This window comes from Haliotis rufescens, unplaced genomic scaffold (genome assembly GCF_023055435.1).
Source record: "Haliotis rufescens isolate VD_foot unplaced genomic scaffold, xgHalRufe1.0.p SCAF_1, whole genome shotgun sequence".
NCBI lineage: Eukaryota > Metazoa > Mollusca > Gastropoda > Lepetellida > Haliotidae > Haliotis > Haliotis rufescens.
Window position 1 is genome coordinate 22,090,521 of NW_025963779.1, and position 23,724 is coordinate 22,114,244.

Consider the following 23,724-nt stretch of genomic DNA (forward strand, 5'->3'; position numbering starts at 1 on the left):
TGAGATTGTGTGTTATAATTATTATTTTATCATAACAAGTCGTTCAAACTATGAATTTATGCATTATAATTACATCAGTGACTTAGAACAAGTTGTTCAAACTGTTTTTACCCTTCAATCATGACAAGTTCCTCAAACCGTGGGATTGTGTGTTACAATTACCAGTCAATCATAACAAGTTCCTCAAATGATTCTCAGTTATCAACGTTTCCTTTACAGGACACATTGTGTTTTCATAAAAAAAAGGAAACCAGTGATCAGTGTAAGCTGTGGAATTGATGATGTAAGCACAATCTAGACTATGAAATGACTTTGATATTGTTTAGTGAGGTAAACAGAACTATGCTAACGTATGGCACGAAACGAAATTATATGATATACTACATTGTAATTCAATACAGTAATCTTCAAGAACGTTCAATGAAATATTACAAGTATCAATAAATAAACGAATAATTTCAAAATACAAAATTATACATACATTCAATTAGTCCGAACTGCTCTTCTTCCTTGTCCACGTGGTTGATGCTGATGTAAATAATTAGTGCCTGTATTAAACTTTAAATATAACCGGAATGTGTGAATAACAAGGATAGCTACTGATGAGCTTTTGATAGTTTGATAACAAATGTTCTCTCATATCACGTACACAAAGTTGAAACCGGCTCCGTAGGCTTGTTAGCGTCTGCCCGGAGAGCGGAAGGTCTGTTGTCTGATCCCCGGCCGTATCATACCAAAAGCCGTTAAAAGATGGTACTTGTTGTCAACCTGCCTGGCGCCCGGCATTTATGGGCTAATACAAGGACCCGTCGGCGGAGTCAGTATACTGTGTCTGAGTGGGGTATTCATACTAAAAAATCGTCAATAGTTCGTACTGGTACAGCGAATAACGTGCCCCCTGACAAATCAGAACAAGAATATGAAGAATATGAATTGTAGCTTGCTTGTATTTTTGTGTCACTAAGATACTGTAGTTTTAAATTATAATGAGAAGTAAAAATGTGATATTTTTCACCCATAAGGACACTTATCTCATGGTGGGTCACATGTATAAAACAAGACATAACAACGAATGCGTTCTCCAATATGTTTCATTCGTATCATTATTTAGAATAATGTTACAATGATGTTGGCCTCTGGGGACGGTTTCATTGATTTTTACGTCATCACATTTTATGTCGCAACAAAACCGCGCTTTTGATGTCTGTTTGTTTGCTGTATAACGCCGCTCTCAGCATTATTCCATCTACATGACGACGGTCTTTAAATAATCGAGTGTGGACCAGACAATCCAGTGATTGCTGTCATGATCATCAATCGACGTAATTGGGATACAATGAGACGGCACATCTCCAGATCCCACACTTCTGAAAGTAGGCTTGCCTCCCTTATGTCTAAGTTATTGTCAATATTCAGTCCCACTCAACAGTCAAATGGCAAACATAACTTCCACGTTTTGAAAAGGTTGGTTGGTTGTTGGTTCTTTAACGCCGCACTTAGCAATATTCCAGCGTGACGGCGGTCTGTAAATCATCGAGTCAGGACCAGAAAATCCAGTGATTGACATCTGAGCATCGATCCACGCAATTGGGATACGATGACATGCATCAACCAAGTCAGCGAGCCTGATCACCCGATCCCGTTAGTCGCCTTTTACGACCAGCATAATCGGTTTTACGGCAAGCATGGGTTGCTGAAGACCTATTCAAACCCATGCTATATTTAATGCTGGATTGAACGTATTGACAAGATATTGTTTTGTACCGTTTGTCCGACGTGAACCTTTATTGTAAACCTATAGAAAGTGTGTTCTGTGTTGTGATTGGCTAATTTGGGTCACATGACCAAATGTCAGAGGGTGAAAATATGATTTGAATTCCCTGAAGCAAGCGACCGAATCACTGTGTAGGAATACATAATTACTCAGCATTTTTTGCATACTTATTAACAATGGACGCAAATTGAAATACAAAATTCATAACAAATATTTTGATTTTCTCTATTCATGGGAATAATTGGGATTTTAAATTTTTAATTAAAAGAAATTACAATGAAATAATTACCAAAATCACAATCACCATAGCGACAAACGCGCTCCTGGCGAATCCTGAGATATCACTGTTCTGTATATCAAACGGCATAAAAAAAATCCAAGACCAAGCCAATTCTTCAAGAAATGTGTGCATTTAATTTAACGAAAAATAATATCGATTTTGGTTAAGTTATATCGTCAGTTTTAGTTATAAAATAAAATGAAACGGCTATTCATGGACACTATTTATATGAACTTATAATATTGACTATTACACTCCCTAGAAATACATACAAGATGAAATGTAAATGTACCTGTCACATGTACACTTGTTCAAATTAAAGAAATATCGTTTACGACACTATATAAACTTATCAACTTCATATGTGAACATTGTTCAAACAAACAGGAGATTATAAAACGTTCATATATGTTGTGGCCTATATCTACGTATGATATCATATTGAACATTGATTAATATCCAAAGTGAAATTAATTGTGTGAAAAAAATGTACAAAAGATATGCAAGATCTACATCATGAACCAGTAAAAAGCAATTAACAATGATCGTGTGTACTTTCATTCAAGGACCTTCACCTCAGAGAAATTACCAAATATGTACAACAAATATGTTGAAGTTTGACATCACTAGCCTACCGGTGACCGAATTTTACAAAATGGCGTGTTGACTGTCAACAGTGCGCGGGATTTTACGAGGGGACTTTCGTTGATTCAGGGTTCGTATATACATAAATGTGACATGTAAGTAATCAGAAACATTCTGACAATCTGTGTACTGTTTTTTGTTGTTGTATTTTTCATTGAAACCAACGAAAATAGTCAGAAATTCTGATAAATACCGTTGTCGTTGTGCGTGATTTTGCGTCAGTCATAGCGTCACATAGGACGGGAACTTCGACAAGTTCTGTTGAAAATATCAAATTATTGCAATGTATATATGTTTAATTCCCTAATTCTTTCTACGGTTCTCTTCCCGTGTATATTCTGAAAATGCAGATCTCGAGCCAATGTACTCAACGAATAGACGAATGGCTTTGTTTACATTTCCAAACAAGTGCAGTTTTTTCAGCGTTCGTTTTCACACCTCATTTATTTTGCTTCATTACATCTAGACAATTTGTATTGGTGACAAAGACCATTTGGCATTTGATTCTAAAATGTATGAGGAATTCAAGGATGTAGGTATCGCAGCTGAAATATACGTGATGGTATTTGCGTCTCATTACCGGTGTACGTTATTACCAAAATCACAATCACCATAGCAGCGACAGAACGTTCGATGTTGACGCCTCACAACCGAGTAAGTACGAGGTGTTAAAGAGTGCGCATGTTTTTTTTCTAAATAAAACAATAGGTTTACAATATCGATAAATACTATCGCTTTCGGGTCTCGAGATGAATTTCCAAGATGCAAATACTCGATAAAATCCCGGAAATAGACACACACATAGTATTTATCTTCTGAATAAAAAGAAAAAATGATTTCCGTTTTCCGCTCATGTGTCGAGATGTGCACGTATAGATATGAAGTGTAGTTCTTGGTGTTCATTTTTATGCGTGTGCATTCGATCCCGGTTGGTCAAACAATATATTGTCCTTTGCACGCCATGCAGGTAATTACCTTTATGACATTTCTGGGAGAAGAACGAAATACTAACGAATGTGTAAAATCACATTGTCTCTAAATGTTACTGAACTATCCACCTTAATATATTGACAGGTCCATCAATTGCCTCTGTTGCACTTTGTAAGTCAAGTCCACTCTTATGAGTACTTCAATCAAAACGTTCCTTGGTTAAGACGATTTCAATTCAAGAGATAAAGTAGCCATTTGTTATGATGAACAATTACACAAAAGAATGGTGCCTGTCTTGTTCATGATATTTTGCTAACATCTGTAAAGGAATTCAATCTGACAGGCCTTTGGTGGCGCTAGTAGTTATGACATGTGTCCTCTTCCAATTATTGTAAGACAAACAAAGAAACAACACGCACTGAAATAAACCTACACCAGAAACTATGTATATAAAGGCATCAGCTCCAGACATATCCATAATCATGCCGCAAATAGTTGGACTGATGAAAAAACCAGCATGGTAGAAAAGCAAAACTGCATTCAAAACTCGGGGTGATCCATCCGAATATTCCTTAAGCCATGCCAGAATCCCAGGATATATCGGCCCTAGTCCGATAGCATACAGGATACAGTTTGTCCACATCATCATGATACTGGTGTCCTTAAATACCAGGAACAGAACAGATGATACGCTGGTGAGTACCACATATACTAACATCAATGCGTCAAGTCTGATCCTAGCTGAGAGAAAGACACTGGCGAATCTGCTGAGGAAGATGCCACACGAAAACGCTGATAACATTCCGGACATGTCCCTGAGACTCAGGTTTAGCGGCGTGCGAATTCCATAGGTCACAAATAGCTCCCAAAAGGATGCAATACAAGTAGAGCTGGTAAAGGCAAAACACACCATTAAAGATGTAAACAGTTTACTCAGGCTTCTATGTTCTGCAGGTTTCCGATTCCTTGATAGGGGTAGTTCCATCACGTCACCGTCCTTAAGGAAAGCGTTGTAGCAACACATCAAGGCTATGGCCACAAGAAGGCCTAACCCGGACATTAGTATGTATAGGTAATTTATGTTGGTATTGAATCCGTTGCACCGCTGCTCTGGGTTAGGATGTGTTCGTGTCGTATTGTGGAACGATTCATCTGTATCAATGCCCTTGTGATTGTTTTGGAAGAGATTAGACACAAGGGGCATAATTATCGCACTTAGGGACGCTCCTGATTTCATGAAGAACACACCAAAAGCGTTGTTTGGCCACATGACATAACACTGTAAAGTTCCCACTGAAAGAAATAATAAAAGTGTATCAATTAATGTGATTCCAGTACATGCAGCATCACGGAAGGGTTAAATGGATTCTGAAATATGGTAAAAGGGAAGATATGGTATGTTGGTCTCTGTTAAATATATAGTAACACGGCTATCCATGGGTGAAAAATACAGGCACATGGATCGACCAATACTGAGTCGGCACTACACTGGTATATGTTATTTATTATGGGATATTATGTTACTGGAAGATCGCATTGGAACGTCTCTGAAAAAGAGTCCCGTTATCTGTGATGTGGAGAAGGAACCTCGATTCGTTAAGTGAACCTGACAATTGATAGCGACCTGAGCAAAACGGCCTGTGTTATTAGAATGGTTGTAGGTGATTGTTCTTGGTTTGGACAATACTTGGTTCAGGCGTCGTTACAGCTAACTCGGAGGACCACGGGTAGCCCAGTTGTCAAAGGTGGCATAATTCGTAGTGCTGAGTTGCGTCCCGAAGGCATGCAAGAGACATATGGTCGTGAGTAACATTCCCCTATTCGCCCTGATTATGTTTGTAGGTTTGTCAGCACCACACCCTACTCTTGTCTCCATACTTGTCTTTCACCTAAGAGGTAAAACGTCTAAGATCTGCATCAATTCACGTTTCTGGGCTGACACGCCGTGATGCAATTGAACACTATTCAAAGCGGCGTTAAACAAATCTCATTCGCTCACTCACCCACTTTGGTATTAAATCGGGAATGTGTGCTGATCATGGAATAGACCTGATCTTGTAGGAAATATCGTGTGTGTCTTGCAATGTTGGGACCGGCGTTATCTCGCGAAAGCTGTATGTTGGTGTCATCAAACATGTTACCACAAAAGGACTTGCTCGATTTGCTCGAGGTATTGACTAGGATGGACGCCAGTACTCTTGATGACAATGGGACAAACTGAAAGGTTCAGATTTCTTATATCCCATATTCAGATTTCAGATAGCCATGTACTAGAGGTTATACCAGTAGAACAATATGTATGCTATAACGCAACAACATCATAAAGGTTTTATCAGTACAACGCCATGCATGCTACAATGCTGCAGTATAATATAGATGTATCAGTAGAACCTTAGGTATTATATAATGTTGCAGTATGATATAGGTTGTATCTCATGTATGCTGTATATCAAAGGCTGGCTGATGTGAGCCTTCGCGATAAACTGGTATCATCAATGATTCTCAGTGATCCATTCATAACATTTTTCATCACTATTTGCTTTTAACGCAAAAATGGAATCGGTTTCAGAAGATAACTGAGACTGATTATTCTCTGGCTTGGATGTTTTGAATTACGTTAATATAATGTCAGTTTATCTCCGCGTGTTGCGTTCTGAAGTGTTCTTCAGGTTTGCTGTATCTGACGGGCGCGTGCGTGCGTGCGTTCTAGCTTTATCCCTAAGAAGGTTGAGGTGATCCTTACGTGCGGTTTGATGCAGCAGTACAGCTAAGGTTGTGTGTGTTTGTTAAAGCAGTATTTTGTCCTAGGTCGTCTCAGAGAAATCTTTAGTATGAAAGTTGAGAAAAGTGAAATTTCACTGCCATAAAACTTTGACGGAACTATTTTCTTACAAGAGTTACCTCCCCACAAATTATCTCCCCTTTATCTCTCCCTGTCCAGCCCTTACACAAAATGTTGACTTCATTTTTACCTTAGTCCCACATTGACATGGCAAAATAATGTTTCGATATCTGTAAATTTCTAATTTAACTCGTCAATCGAGACTGTTTCTTTCGCAAAGCGCCACATTTGTTACTTGACCAGCCTGTATTCTTCCGCTTCCAACAACGGCCTCGTAGATTTCAATATAGATTTCAAATATCCTTGGGTACGTTTGTTTATATTTATCGCTTGACGATTTCAATGAGCGTCATACAACACTTTTTCAAAAGTTTCTTGCTTGATCAGGGTTACATCATTCAAGACATTTTAGAGTAGACATGCAGATGGCATTTCGAAACTTTGACACAGCAGTGACAAAACAGGTGTCCGATCCAATTCCCTATGTTGACTAGTATTCAATTCAGTTTATTCATATGTAACTGTCAGGCCACAGGCCCATAGTACAGAATACATGACTATGTGGAAGCGGTTTAAAATGTTAGAAGGATTCATTTCTTAATAACAAGGCATGATATATAAAATGAGATAGATTTCGTATAGTCGTTTTGCTCACATGTGATAAACTTGTATTTATTTGGATGTACATAATATTTTGGTTCAATATATTTTTCCTTAAATTATCATTTTTACAACATACAAGTAAAAACAACATTTAAGGAACTTTGTCTGTGATATAATTTTCGCAAATATAGCGTACAATTTTCCACGTTTATGTTGAATATACCTATCTATACGAGCCTGGAGGATAAACATATTATCAGTGGTAGAGCATCCTTGATCTTCCTCGATCTTATCAAGTGTAGCCGACCACAACACCAAGCTTTATTAATCATGCTAGTACATATCTTACTGAATATACTGGTAGGTGTAATCCCCCTATTATTTTCAGCATCTGTCACGAAGCCTTTCTTTGAACGATAGTATCAACTGTCCAATCTGTTTGAAAGTAAGAGATACCCATCATTGTATTAAATAACACCTCCAAATACGACAGGATGATAACGAGAGAGTATTTAAAGAATGCCGTTATTAGTCCATCAATTCCAGGGCTTTTTAAGTTTTTCAGATTTTGAATAGCAGATTTAATTTCTTCTTTTGAGAATGGGGAATCTAATTTTTCAGTTGCAAAATTGGTTTCATCATTATCAAAAGAGTTCAATTGCAAGTTATGTGTTGAATCATTGGCGCTAATGAGATTTTTGAAATAATTAAATCATTCATGAATTTCTATTTTACATTAATTTTATTTTCCTAAATGGTAATTTTTTGCCAATGTGTTTCAAGATCCTCCAAAACTGTTTTGATGAACTGATACTTTCTTTTAGTTTTTTTCTGTTTCTATCCATGAAACGTTTTTTTTTTCTGCAAGTAGCTTTATATTTATTTTTCGAATCAGTGTACTGCAGAAATCTTTATCCTTTAATTTCCTAAAATGGTTTAAAAGTGTGCGTCTTTCCTTCTTCAACAACTCACATTCCCAGTCAAACCACTGTTTACTTTCTCTGTTGGGGGTTACTTCCCTTTTCATTACATTCCCTGCGATACACTTTCATCAATATTTGTAAAAACAGAATCAATAGCTTTATTTAAGAGGCATGCGAAAGTGTCTGATAAACGACGTTCTTGGAAAATGTCTGCAATGCTGTTATCCCACTTAAACATTGAATGACTATGGTGGGCGTTATCAAAAGATGGTTTTCCACACGAATGAAGCGCCCGTAAAGACATTGTGACAGGCAGGTGCTTTGATTCGTGGCGTCTATCAATATCAAAATTTTCACACAAGTCAAATATATCTCTAGTGCTAATAATGTAATCGATAACACTTGCCCCATCATTGCCAACAAATGTAAAGTCACCTTTCCCTAGTATAGTATTGACTTGTATCAATGTTCTCATTTTTTTCCTGGTAATCAATTGACACTTGATAATTGGGGGCGGTCGGTTAACCAAGTGGTTAAAGCGTTCGCTCGTCCCGCCGAAGACCCGGGTTCGATTCCCAAAATGGGTACAATGTTTGAAGCCAATTTCTGGGGTCCCCCGCCGTGATATTGATGGAATATTGCTAAAAGCGGCGTAAAACCATACTCACTCACTCGAGTGGTGCAGGATACGCCCACCTTTTCGCGCACAAATGGATGTCCTCACGATTAAATTTTAATGGTGATGCTTATTATGCTAACACATGCTTATTATCTAGTCGGAATCATACAGTGGACCCCGCTTTGAGCAGAGAGCTCTTATGATATCGATTGTGATTTGTCGCTTTTATTTCCAGTAAGGGGCCCATCGGTGTTGGGGATGTTTATGTTCGTCTGGGGGTGTAAAATTTCCCACGTGGTGTGCGATAAGCGTTGTGTTATACCTTCCAGGTGGCATGTATGGAGTGAATTCTATGCTTGAAATGTGATATCTCCCAGGTGATATAAGGTGATCTTTATGTTTGCTATAGTGCTGTAATATCACCAAGGTTGTGTGAGGTGATCATTATGAAAGGCACTTGTGTTGTTAGCGGCTTGAACATTAATTCAGTTCCATAACGCCGCGTCCGAATAATGTTTTGTTTGTTTGTTGTTTAACGCCGCACACAGCAATATTCCAGCTATATGAGGGCGGTCTGTAAAATAATCGAGTCTGGACCAGACGATCCAGTGTTTGACATCATGAGCATCGATCCACGCAATTGAGATCGATGACATGTATCAACCACGTCAGCGAGCCTGACCACCCGATCCCGTTAGTCGCCTTTTACGACAAGCATAGTCGCCTTTTACGGCAAGTATTGGTTGCTGAATACCTAATCTACCCCGGAAGTGAGTGAATGTCGTCCGGATAATGAGGAAGACCCCAAAAAGGATTATGGTGCTGACATAGCAATTATCATCTGGTATTTGGACTCATATGAGGCCAAAGAGAAAGGTGACATATTTAAGATGACTGCTTACCAAATGAACATGTTCCTGTACACCAGCCACTAAGGAGCATCAAGGTTAAGGTCAGCCACAAGAACAGCGACGTGGGTACAGCAGCAATAATCACAGCGTTTGATACCAATACTGCCGCCAAGAACAGAGGGTCGTCTACCTTTCCCTTCAAGAAGTGTCCGGTCAGGCTACTACAACACAGCCCTAAACCATAGGCAAACAGAAGAGAGCTACACGTCTTCAGGTCGACGCCCAGCAAACACATGATGTCAGGTAGGGTAACTCCGATCACGGATGATGTCATCTGTAGGGAGTTTAAATCATTTGACATTCATTATTATATAGCATCACTCACCCGTGAAGAGATCACCCGTTTAATAACAATACACCTCTATAATAACACATTGTGCAATAACAATACATGCGGAAGGGACTATTTTGGGCATCTGCATTCGAATGTGGGGGGGGGGGGGGGGGGGAACATTGTACAGCTGTACTCTGCAACTTTTGGTTGGTTTGTTGTTTAACGCCCCACTCAGCAATATTCCAGCTATATGACGGCGGTCTGTATATAATGGAGTCTGGACCAGACAATCCAGTGATTAGTATCATGAGCATCGATCCACACAATTGGAATCGATAACACGCATCAACCAAGTCAGCGAGCCTGACCACCCAATCCCATAAGTCGCCTCTTACGACAAGCAAAGTCGCCTTTTACGGCAAGCATGGGTTGCTGAAGACCTATTCTCTACCCGGATCTTCACAGGTTACACTCGATAGACACTACTATTTTTCACAAAAGGCCAGTGCTGCATTGACACAGTACGCATGCATTTCAAAACTCTATTATCGAAATGTACGTTTGAAGTAGTAGACTAAAGACCTTGTATAACTGCAAACGTGGCATCGTGGCATCATAAAGGTTCAGATCATCTCTCCTAAACAAGTATTATGTCGAAAGAGCATCATCACATTACCGCAGAGTTTAATTACGACCTAGAACTTCGTGTGGTAAATGAGAGTGGTGACCCTTGGATCAAGTACTCTGTCGTTAGAATTATCGTCTTCATGACATCTGAGGGGGCACGGGTGGCCCAGTCGTCTAAGGCGCCGCGATTCGCTGTGCAGAGTTGCGTCCATTGGGCACGCCAGAAACCTATGATTTTGGGTTCGAATCCCGGTTCGCCCCGATTATGTTTCTAGGTTTGTCAGCAGCATACCCGTGCTCGTGGGTTTCACCGACGTGGTAAACCTCTGAGACCTGCATCACTTCGGGTTTCCTCCCACATTAAGCTGACACGCCATGATATAACTGGAATACTGTTAAAAGCGGCGTTAAACCCAACTCACTCACTCATGACATCCGATGCAATATCGTGTCGTGAAACGTTCCGTGTTCCCAAATTGAACAGATGACAAGGGTTATTATAAACATGGCAGATAGACCACCTGGTGACTCGTATGAACTGACATAGCCAACATGTCATAACTCGATGAGTCGATCGTCTCGCCGTCTCACCGTTCCTAAGTTAACGAGAGTTTAAAGCTAGATTTTCCGTTAAGGCAGGTGTATCCAACTTGGTTATGTTGGTGTATAAAATGAAATTATGAACATGATTTTAGAATGGCCATCTTATCATTTCTTACAATCGATCATGGAGAAACCGGCACACATTATTGCCAGTTTGCGCATTGAGTGAACATTCTGTGGTGGAGTCATTGTATGCGACGAATGTTGTATTCTTACGCCACCCTTACACGAACAACATACGTCTTTTTCAAACGTTGAATATCGAAAATATGCAAAGTTTAAGTAAGTAATACAAAATTTAGTAACTTTTCCCTGTTAGATACGGTTTTTATTACACTGTTTGTATTTTAAAACGTAATTAACTTGCTTTTGCTCGCCAGATACGTTTTGAAATACACTCGTTGCTACACAAATGGCATCTAATGGGATCTCGTTCAGTATTCTACATGTATAATACATACTGGATGTGAGAAGTGTGTCGTTTTAAACAGTTGTTGTGAAAGGGAAAATGCCACTTTACTGTTGGGTCGTTCAGATAGAGTTACACTCTATATAAAGTTTACCCATGAAGATTCGGGTTAGAATTGGTCTCCAGCAACCCATGCTTGTCGTAAGAGGCGACTATGCTTGGCGACTATGCATGTCGTAAGAGGCGACTAACGGGATCGGGTGATCAGGCTCGCTGCCTTGCTTGATGCATCGTATCCCAGTTGCGTCGATCGATGATTATGATCACTCCATTATCTGGTCCAGACTCGATTTTTTTACCTACCGCCATCATATAGCTGGAATATTATTGAGTTTTTATATTTCAATTGAATTACCGTAACATAGGCTGCACCAAACAACACCGACGTGTAGATGATGCGGTTTGCATGTGAGATGTCGTCCCTGAAGGAAATAATGGTTCAATTAAATTTACAATACAGTTCGTACAATCTGAAAAGCACTGGCACTGAATTTTAATATTATTTATTTTGTAAATGTATGCGATATGTTTGGGACAGATAGTGATTTACTTGATGAATGATTTGTAATCAAGCTTCATTATTCATCACATATTAGGTCTTCCCACACAATACCAGAAGGCAAATTAGGGACCTATTTTCTGACAGTTAACAAATCTTCATTCCATATGCATCATATATATTTTGTGATGTGTACGTCTTAGAGAATCGCCCTGATTCGATGGTTTCACGTGGTAAACATTATATCGGCCGACCATTTCATAGTTTTGAATGACTTACGAAATGATCAGATACATATTTAATCATCCGGTTGCAATAGTAATAATACATCTTCTGGCCAAATACCTACTGGTCTCCAAACCAAACACCCGTATGCATGAAATATATATAATGATGTTTACAAGTCATAGAGAATCGCCCTGATTCGAGGGTTTCACGTGGTAAACTTTATATCGGCCGACCATTTCATAATTTTGAAGACTTACGAAATGATCAGATAAGTATTTAATCCTCCGGTTGCAATAGTAATCATACATCGTCTGGCCGAATACCTACTGGTCTCCAAACCAAACACCCAGCCCTGGGAAGTCTACCTTCTGACTCCGAGCATCTTACCTGGTTTTCATTCTTCAAGTACCTCCTGGGAGGTCTGCCATGCATCACTTGGAATTACTGAAATGGAACGACCACAACTTAAACAAAGTGTAGATTAAGCCATCTATTCACCTGCCCGTCAATTGATAAAAATAAGTCTGGCGTGTTTGATATGTTCTGATGGTCAGGATGGAGTATACAGTACTTATCCTAATTTACCCACAATAAATCAACTTGTCTATTGACCAATGCGAAGGCCTGCAGTATGGGAAATGGAGGACAGTAGAGAACAGTGTCATAGTCTTCTGTTACATTGTTTTATTCATCTATCATTTTAGTTTTTTGGTTCACAATTAACTGTCAAATCATATCACAAAATTGCACAACTTGTGAATGGTAATATGAAATATTTAAATTCACAACAGGAATTCAAATCATTGTGTCATAGTCACATTCATAGTCACAGCGCCAGTGTGACTAGTTGTATGTTATGTAATCTCTTGCGGCATTGCTTAGCAGGCTCCTCACAGCGATAGCCCGTTGGCGGAGCTCTCCATACTATCGCTGCCACCAGTCAAAACCCCCACTGTGATAGGTGGTCACAACCATGCTTGGAGTTGAACTCGCAACCGACTGAGCGTTATATTTAGAAACAAGTGATGATCACTACCGTGATGCCGAATACACTGACCCTAAAAAATTCTTTTCTTGGTTTGTCAAATTAATTTAAATTTCTATTTCATTTCATATATCATGTGATTGGTATTGTAAGTATGTAAGGCACAATTTGAGTGATTTTCTGTTCTACTGCAATCTCGAACCAATCTGATCAAACAAACAAAAAGTTAAATTCATCTGTGAAATATAGTCATTCGTTAACCTTTTAAAAAATAACTGTATTAGCATTCCCAAAGACATAAACAAAAGTATAAACGTTACTAAATTTAGGGTTAGAGGGCAAATTTCAAGATTCTTGTAATGGCCGCGCCCACACTGGTGACAGCGATGTTACCGAGAGTGTAACGAAGGAGTCACGCGCTAGGAAGGAGCTTGGTTAATTAGCAATGACATCAGTCTTGTTCTCATCTCTGAGTAGTAAACCTCGTCTGCAACGGACATCGTGTTTATTAGTGTTCCTGGGTGGTAGCGACTATACTGGCTGTAGTGGTTTGTGGCCGCGCCGAACTTCCTCACGCCCACCCGCGCTACATGTCTAATTACCTGTATAGCACGTTTAGCACACCCAAGTGAACAACCAGCCAAACAGCGTCTGGACCCGGACACTCGATTTTGTCTGGACTCGGCCACCGATTTTGTCCTGTTGTTCTTCCCCAATAATTCGTTCGAGAATTGGAAACATACTGTCACTTGACCAAAACCTCGCCCCATTTCTTGTAGACAGCGCCACGAAGAAAACTATGAATGCCCCAATCAGAGAGTATGTTGACGATGGTGAAGCAGTAGCTGAGGCTAGGAGACATACTGCACAACAAAGGGTGAATATGCTCGAACTCATGGTAGGGCAAATCGCAAAATGTTATATCAAGACACACAACTTCTACAGAGCGCATATGGCAAACTATTTGAGTACATTACGGTTTCCAGTCAACTGGTGCCAATTTTCCTGGATTTTAGTGATTTTAAGCTCCATCCAAGTCAGCCAATAAGCAGACCAACCTTTATAGAACGTGAAGTTCCACAACCCCCAAAGTGTGTGCATTATGTCAACAAGCCGGTCGTGCCAACAAAGGTCACTTCCCTCAGACATCCCTACCTTATCACGACAGAAGATATATATAACTAAAGCTCGTACAATTTCAGACACTTTTCAAAATACTGATTGTGACTTCACCCCACCAGATGTTTGTGAAGACATCAATGACCAGTATTTGTGCGCCCAAGAACCCTCCGATCAAGCTAATGTGCTGCGCACACAGTCAGTTGCTCTCTATGGTCATCGAGAAGCTGATATCACCATCGATTGTGGGGCCACAGGGAATATGATTCGCATGTCCACCGACACATTCCTGGGCGTACAGGTGAAAGCCATCTCACAGTCCGCCCGTCATGCAGATGGAATCTCGCCTCTTAAAGTCAAAGGGGAAACTCGATTCACCGTTGTCCTTGATGCTTGGAATGCCTGGTCGTCGAAGACATAGATGTGGATATGTGACAGTCAGTGGCCTGATACGATCAACAGTGTCGCAGGGAAAGTATTCGTAACTAATCTGACTAGAAGTTCTCAAGCGCCATGAGCACTTCTGGCAGGTCTGTGCTGATTTGTATTAAGTACTCACGCAGATCCCCATCACAACAAGGTAGCTATTTCACCTGCATCAGTTTGTGTTCGGGACCACTCCCATAGTGTTCACTCCGATGGTGTTCACTCCGATGGTGTTCACTCCCATAGTGTTCACTCCGATGGTGTTCACTCCGATGCCATACAACTTGATCAAGACAACACATTCCCATCAGATGTCAGAGACAACTTCCGATCACTTCTGTGACAGTAAGATGAAGTGTTCGACCCTAACATATATAAAAGGATACAATGGTGCTTCAGCCCCATTCAAAGCAGTAGTCAATATGGGTCATGTTTAGTCGTAACCACATGGGTGTTTTTGTGAGACAAGAAAATGTTGGCTTTCCTGTCGAATATGTGAACCCATATTTCCTGGTGAAAAAGTCGAGTGGCGGTTTTCGCTTTGTCCAGCGTTTGCCGACATTGGTCGTTACAGCAAAACTCAGCCCCCCTCATGCCGGACGTCGATTCGACATTGCGACTGATTGCCTCAAGGGAGTATATAATAACCACAGACTGTACCCTTGCATTCCACCAAATTCCATTTTCTCGAGAGTCCCTTAAGTACTGTGGAGTGGTTACACCCTTTAAAGGAGTTTATGCCAGGTGCGCCTGGGAATGCCTGGCTCTGAAACTGCACTGTACCATGTACTAGTATGTATTGTGGAGCAAACAACCATGATGATCTTCTTCAGAACTGGCATCGTGTTGTGGATGCACTTCGTCAAAATGACTTGTTTCTGGCTGCACACAAGACTCTCATTGGCCCTAAACCTGTCACAATGCTTGGATGAATATGGCAGGAAGGTACTATCAAGGCCAGTCCACATAAGATAGCCACTCTATCCACATGCGCTCGCCCAAAAAAGGTTGACAGTCCTCGTTACTTTAATGGCGCATATAAAGTCCTCGCCTGTGTAGTTCAGAGTTCAAGACACGCATATTGACAGACAGTAAACCGTGCGTCCAGTCATTCGAAAAACTGTGCCGTGGCGAGTTTTCTGCCAGCCCGAGAGTGTCTACATTTCTCTCCACTACCAAGCACCCGGACGTCACCTCTCGGGTACAGCAAGCATTCCATCATACATCGCAAGTCGTAATGCCTCAGAGTGTACTCGCCCAACTTGCCAAGTTTGCTCTTTTGTACAACTCAGAGAAGACTCGGTTGTCTATCGCCCGTCCGTTGAAGGGATGCGAAACTACCCGTCATGGCTTGCTCTTCAGGCAGAAAGCCCGGATATACGCTGTATCCACGCCCATCTCACACAGGACACACGCCCCTTAAAGAACAGGCCACTGTGAAGGATGTCAATCAGTGTTCCTGGTTGATAACGACTATACTGGTGCAGACCTGAAAGTTACCAGTTAGTTCACAAACAAATATGGAAAGTTGATGTGAACCATCTCTCATGCCGCAGGCGTATCCCAAGCATATTCAAACAGCTCTGTCCGTGTCACAGCAGTCACAAAATTGTCCGAGGCGGGCGTTGGTTTCCTGCGAAATATATATCTCTCAGGACAAAGGGATGGGCAATCCTTGAATAAAATCATAATCACATGTACACCTGTTGCTCAGCGTACGGCATTTAACAATATACAGCAGTCAAACAAACCGACCGCTGTTGCTCTTCCGACGCCATGTCCGTCCCACGTCGACGCTATATCACGCCCCAGGCCGAGGATTCACATCGGTTACGGCGCATGTAGCGCAACCAACTCGATTAGCATACTATTTATGGCTTGCAGTTGCTGCAGTCTGCTAACATTAGTGGCGGAAAGAAAGTTGCAATTTGTACAACAGAAAACACCTCAAGTCACAACAACCAGCGGTTATGTTCACATTAAAAACATTGTATTAAAATCCTTCTTTTTGCTGCATGGGTTTATTGATAACCACAAACTGAACGGATAAGGAAATATGACATATTTAAATGATTAACTACCAAAATTTGTAGTGTTGTATTATGTTTTAAACGTAAATATGTCTCTTAACGCAAGGGTACACGCAACCAAGAGGAAAAAGCCCTTCATTTAACCCTGTTGGAGGATTTTCAATTTACAGCACTTTCAGTACAGATTTTATTTTGAACATATCTCCAATTAACACTTGATTAATTTTTAATTTTGCATAAAACTAATTAAGTTTGCTGTACCCCGAAGTGCAGTGTCACATAATATAATTTGCCCGTAACTGTCAAACCGCCAAAGCACTTTTCTAAGATGCCGGATTTAAAACTGAGCCAGTGCCCTCGTAAATCTAACTATAAAAGTCTTCAACTAAATGTAATTAATTACACTTACAGCTACCAGGCCTGTTGCAATAGTCTAGGAGAGAAGAAAATCATATCTCATTGTGCCTGTACTACCTTTCATTGTTTTCATGAACGTAAAAACGATACACACAAATATCTTCTTTCTTTAGTAGGTATAACAGCAATACATAAGACAATCCATGAACTTGTCATTGTCTGTACAATCATATATAGAGGTCTTATTTCGGAAACGATACTAAATTATGATGATTGCACAACATTGTAGGTCTCCTCTTTGGACACAGGGGAAGGGCACCAAGGGGTTGTGAGGTGTCAAGAAACGGAATGAATTTAAATCCATCACAGGTCATGCTGTCATGTGTAAGTACGTTTAGTGGCGTCAGAGACTGTTGTAAATATATTTGTAGTAATTGCCAGCTGCAGAACATAATGATACTACCAGTAAAACATGTTAAGTGGTGTTGTGGCCAGATTTGAACAGCTGCCAACATTATGGAGTGAAGCTTTCCAGAATGGATGAATGGTCATCGAGAAGCTGATATCACCATTGATTGTAGGGCCACAGGGAATATGACTCGCATGTCCACCGACACATTCCTGGGCGTACAGGTGAAAGCCATCTCACAGTCCGCCCGTCATGCAGATGGAATCTCCCCTCTTAAAGTCAAAGGGGAAACTCGATTCACTGTTGTCCTTGATGCTTGGAATGCCTGGTCGTCGAAGACATAGATGTGGATATGTGACAGTCAGTGGCCTGATACGATCAACAGTGTCGCAGGGAAAGAATTCGTACCTAATCGGACTAGAAGTTCTCAAGCGCCATGAGCACTTCTGGCAGGTCTGTGCTGATTTGTATTAAGTACTCACGCAGATCCCCATCACAACAAGGTAGCTATTTCACCTGCATCAGTTTGTGTTCGGGACCACTCCCATAGTGTTCACTCCGATGGTGTTCACTCCCATAGTGTTCACGCCGATGGTGTTCACTCCGATGCCATACAACTTGATCAAGACAACACATTCCCATCAGATGTCAGAGACAACTTCCGATCACTTCTGTGACAGTAAGATGAAGTGTTCGACCCTAACATATATAAAAGGATACAATGGTGCTTCAGCCCCATTCAAAGCAGTAGTCAATATGGGTCATGTTTAGTCGTCACCACATGGGTGCTTTTGTGAGACAAGAAAATGTTGGCATTCCTGTCGAATATGTGAAACCATATTTCCTGGTGAAAAAGTCGAGGGGCGGTTTTCGCTTTGTCCAGCGTTTGCCGACATTGGTCGTTACAGCAAAACTCAGCCCCCCTCATGCCGGACGTCGATTCGACATTGCGACTGATTGCCTCAAGGGAGTATATAATAACCACAGACTTTACCCTTGCATTCCACCAAATTCCATTTTCTCGAGACTCCCTTAAGTACTGTGGAGTGGTTAAACCCTTTAAAGGAGTTTATGCCAGGTGCGCCTGGGAATGCCTGGCTCTGAAACTGCACTGTACCATGTACTAGTATGTATTGTGGAGCAAACAACCATGATGATCTTCTTCAGAACTGGCATCGTGTTGTGGATGCACTTCGTCAAAATGACTTGTTTCTGGCTGCACACAAGACTCTCATTGGCCCTAAACCTGTCACAATGCTTGGATGAATATGGCAGGAAGGTACTATCAAGGCCAGTCCACATAAGATAGCCACTCTATCCACATGCGCTCGCCCAGAAAAGGTTGACAGTCCTCGTTACTTTAATGGCGCATATTAAGTCCTCGCCTGTGTAGTTCAGAGTTCAAGACACGCATATTGACAGACAGTAAACCGTGCGTCCAGTCATTCGAAAAACTGTGCCGTGGCGAGTTTTCTGCCAGCCCGAGAGTGTCTACATTTCTCTCCACTACCAAGCACCCGGACGTCACCTCTCGGGTACAGCAAGCATTCCATCATACATCGCAAGTCGTAATGCCTCAGAGTGTACTCGCCCAACTTGCCAAGTTTGCTCTTTTGTACAACTCAGAGAAGACTCGGTTGTCTATCGCCCGTCCGTTGAAGGGATGCGAAACTACCCGTCATGGCTTGCTCTTCAGGCAGAAAGCCCGGATATACGCTGTATCCAGGCCCATCTCACACAGGACACACGCCCCTTAAAGAACAGGCCACTGTGAAGGATGTCAATCAGTGTTCCTGGTTGATAACGACTATACTGGTGCAGACCTGAAAGTTACCAGTTAGTTCACAAACAAATATGGAAAGTTGATGTGAACCATCTCTCATGCCGCAGGCGTATCCCAAGCATATTCAAACAGCTCTGTCCGTGTCACAGCAGTCACAAAATTGTCCGAGGCGGGCGTTGGTTTCCTGCGAAATATATATCTCTAAGGACAAAGGGATGAGCAATCCTTGAATAAAATCATAATCACATGTACACCTGTTGCTCAGCGTACGGCATTTAACAATATACAGCAGTCAAACAAACCGACCGCTGTTGCTCTTCCGACGCCATGTCCGTCCCACGTCGACGCTATATCACGCCCCAGGCTGAGGATTCACATCGGTTACGGCGCATGTAGCGCAACCAACTCGATTAGCATACTGTTTATGGCTTGCAGTTGCTGCAGTCTGCTAACATTAGTGGCGGAAAGATAGTTGCAATTTGTACAACAGAAAACACCTCAAGTCACAACAACCAGCGGTTATGTTCACATTAAAAACATTGTATTAAAATCCTTCTTTTAGCTGCATGGGTTTATTGATAACCACAAACTGAACGGATAAGGAAATATGACATATTTAAATGATTAACTACCAAAATTTGTAGTGTTGTGTTATGTTTTAAACGTAAATATGTCTCTTAACGCAAGGGTACACGCAACCAAGAGGAAAAAGCCCTTCATTTAACCCTGTTGGAGGATTTTCAATTTACAGCACTTTCAGTACAGATTTTATTTTGAACATATCTCCAATTAACACTTGATTAATTTTTAATTTTGCATCTTATAAAACTAATAAAGTTTGCTGTACCCCGAAGTGCAGTGTCACATAATATAATTTGCCCGTAACTGTCAAACCGCCAAAGCACTTTTCTAAGATGCCGGATTTAAAACTGAGCCAGTGCCCTCGTAAATCTAACTATAAAAGTCTTCAACTAAATGTAATTAATTACACTTACAGCTACCAGGCCTGTTGCAATATTCTAGGAGAGAAGAAAATCATATCTCATTGTGCCTGTACTACCTTTCATTGTTTTCATGAACGTAAAAACGATACACACAAATATCTTCTTTCTTTAGTAGGTATAACAGCAATACATAAGACAATCCATGAACTTGTCATTGTCTGTACAATCATATATAGAGGTCTTATTTCGGAAACGATACTAAATTATGATGATTGCACAACATTGTAGGTCTCCTCTTTGGACACAGGGGAAGGGCACCAAGGGGTTGTGAGGTGTCAAGAAACGGAATGAATTTAAATCCATCACAGGTCATGCTGTCATGTGTAAGTACGTTTAGTGGCGTCAGAGACTGTTGTAAATATATTTGTAGTAATTGCCAGCTGCAGAACATAATGATACTACCAGTAAAACATGTTAAGTGGTGTTGTGGCCAGATTTGAACAGCTGCCAACATTATGGAGTGAAGCTTTCCAGAATGGATGAATGAGAGTTCAAATGTAACGTCACACTGGCAATATTTCACCCTTATCGTAACGAGAAAAAATTATACATTAACAAATATATTAGACTTATAAAACCTGTCGTCGTGGGACAGTAGAACAACTAGATTATCACAGAATATACTTAAAACTAGTTTCAGAACATTTATAAATATGAATTATTATTCAACAACGGACTATAGATCGCCAGCAACCAAAGTTCTCCACCATACTGGGGACCGTGGGAATTTCTGCAACTAGCAGGTTTTACACAAACCCTTCAGCTTCAGGCAATTTTAGTCGAGTTGTGAAATAACCGAAATTGTATGATTAAAAACGTGGCAGTAATAAAACAACGTCGAATTTCGTGGTCTTACGAGGATTCAGCTACTAATAATCTTTAATCTAAAATAGATCACATAATTTTACTTTTTTTTAAATATACAATTAAATGAGAACTAGTTTGATTAAAAAGAGATCATTTACAGTGGTTGTTTGTTCACCGCTGGTTTCTCTGATTAACTTTCTTATTAGTGGGAAGAACGTGACCTGTAATAGGATGTCCTCAGATTTTTGTATACCGTTAGTTTGCACAAATCCTAGCGAGTACGTCCCACACTGGCAACAACTGTTAGAATAGATCATATGCTAAATCTGTAATGAAGCATATATATTACTGATTTAGCAAATGATCTATTCTAACAGTTGTTGCCCTATATAAAGTTGTGTATATATAATACTGGGAGTAATGATAAGTGTTCTTCTAGTTATATCACGGCGTGTCAGCTTAATGTGGTAGGAAAGCCCGAAGTGATGCAGGTCGCAGACGTTTAGCACTTCGGTGAAACCCACGAGCACGGGTATGGTGCTGACAAACCTAGAAACATAATCGGGGCGAACCGGGATTCGAACCCACAATCATAGGTTTCTGGCGTGCCCAAGGGCCGCAACTCTGCACAGCGAATCACGGCGCCTTAGACAACTGGACCACCCGTGCCTCCTTATGTTCAGAAGCGATATACGAATTAAGAATGTACATTTCTGGCAGGGAACAATGAATTGGGACTGAAGTAGTAACATAACTATCGATCAACTCTAAAACAATGACATGAGTGCACAGACAGGTAATATTCTTGTGATTAATTTGGGTATATAGGAAAGTTTCTCGATAATTCGCAAAGATCAACGAAGAAAAATGCGTTGTTTATTTCATGATAAAACATTGTTCTATCATGACGTCATGTCTGGAGATTCGAACATACGCTCGCAACTTGACGTCGTAAATTTGACGACGTTAGTTTGAGAGGGTAGTGAGTTGTTCCCCTTAGATGTAGCTGGGCAACGCAGAAAAAAGCAATGGCCGAACGATCGCACCCAAGAGTGGACTATGGCAATCGGTTTTTGGAGAAAATGTACAGATAATCGTTGTGACATTTGTGGGAAAACCAAACATAAAACCTCTGTTCATAAAATGGACTTGTCCAACAATGCCTAGATAGTATTTTTTTCAGTGAATCTTCATTATTCAAATACGAGAAATTATGTTTAAATACTGTAAATCTCGTAATTTTAAGGTTGTAAAAAATGTTGATATCGTATGTAAGAATAAGACGACTCGTGGTATATTCTCCCTACAGTCTTTTACTGTGCGTTCTCGACGTTCTTTTCTAACATACACAGCTCCGATGGGCTCCGATTTTCTCGATGAGTCCAGTGGAGTGACAATGGAAGCAAGTCGCCAATAAAAAGTTCAGACAGAAAGTTCGGGATACACCGACAAACAAAAGTATGACTTGAAGCACGGTGGTTTGTGACCGTTTTAGGCCAGTAAACCGACCAGAATAGACAGACTGGTGCTCTCTCACACTCAGCCTTTAATGCCTCTCCTTGTCTCTGAATTTCGAAATCACACTCACCCGCTACCAGCATGTGTTGGACTTTTACGGCCGAAGTTTATCTGAAAGTGAAGACGTACTTATTAGACGTTAATACACGAAGTTAACTTGAAACCTTCGTTTGCGTGTTTCATGAGATTACGGTAAAGATCTAAGGGCCCTTGGATACTCACATTGTACTTCTCTCTCATCCCGACATCAGAATTGAAATAGGAGGGAGTGACGTAGTCTAGGTATTAACAGCCATGGACTAGACCCATCGGGTCAGGAGTCCGAGGAAAACGGAGCTCGAATCACGGCTTTCCTCTGGCCATGCTTGTGTGTCTTATGCTGCCGATGGATACATGCGTCTCTTCAATAGTATAGGGATATTCAGACATACTTACATTTATACATGTACAGCAGCTCAATTGCGCCTAATGAATGATGGAATTACCTTAGCACCAAGTTAAATAATGTATAATTCATGACATTATATCTATTCATTTCTTTGGTTATATTGATTAAATGTAACAGATGGATAAAACGAGCATTGTTACGGACAAATTACATTGTTACAAAACTAATTGACTGAAAGGTCAGATGAGGATTATATGTTGATAGCACAGGGACATGCCTTAACTGGCGAAGCTCGAAAGTCACAGTGAAGTGTTAAAATTTCAGAATCGTTGAACAGTTTCAATTAAATAACACATGTGGTTGTGGAAACAGATCGTTATAGGTTCCCAATTGCCTCTCTGTCTCTGTCTCTCTCGCTAACTCACCTTTTAAATGCGGCAAGCCTCGGACGTTTTCCACTTTTATCAACGAGTGTTGATATATTTGATATCAAAAGACACGAGGGTGAGATTCTCTATTCATCAATCATCCAATCACAGGTCATTAAAGCCACGTGTTCGAGTTCATACTGTGCATCCTCTTAATATTGTTTCGAGGGCGGTCGGGTAGCCTGGTGGTTAAAGCGTTGGCTCGTCACGCCGAAGACCCGGGTTCGATTCCCGACATGGGTA

General features: G+C 40.7%; 1 protein-coding gene across 1 annotated transcript; it reads right to left on the reverse strand.

The window, feature by feature from the left end:
- Window positions 1-1,642: 1,642 nt before the first annotated feature.
- On the reverse strand, window positions 1,643-12,661 carry LOC124114606. Its single transcript, XM_046475274.2, has 4 exons — window positions 12,615-12,661; window positions 11,856-11,922; window positions 9,519-9,801; window positions 1,643-4,922 (listed from the first exon to the last, which is right to left on the reverse strand). Exons 1-4 carry the CDS (start codon window positions 12,623-12,625, stop codon window positions 3,961-3,963), a joined length of 1,323 nt encoding a protein of 440 aa, XP_046331230.2. The 5' UTR covers window positions 12,626-12,661; the 3' UTR covers window positions 1,643-3,960.
- Window positions 12,662-23,724: the final 11,063 nt, after the last annotated feature.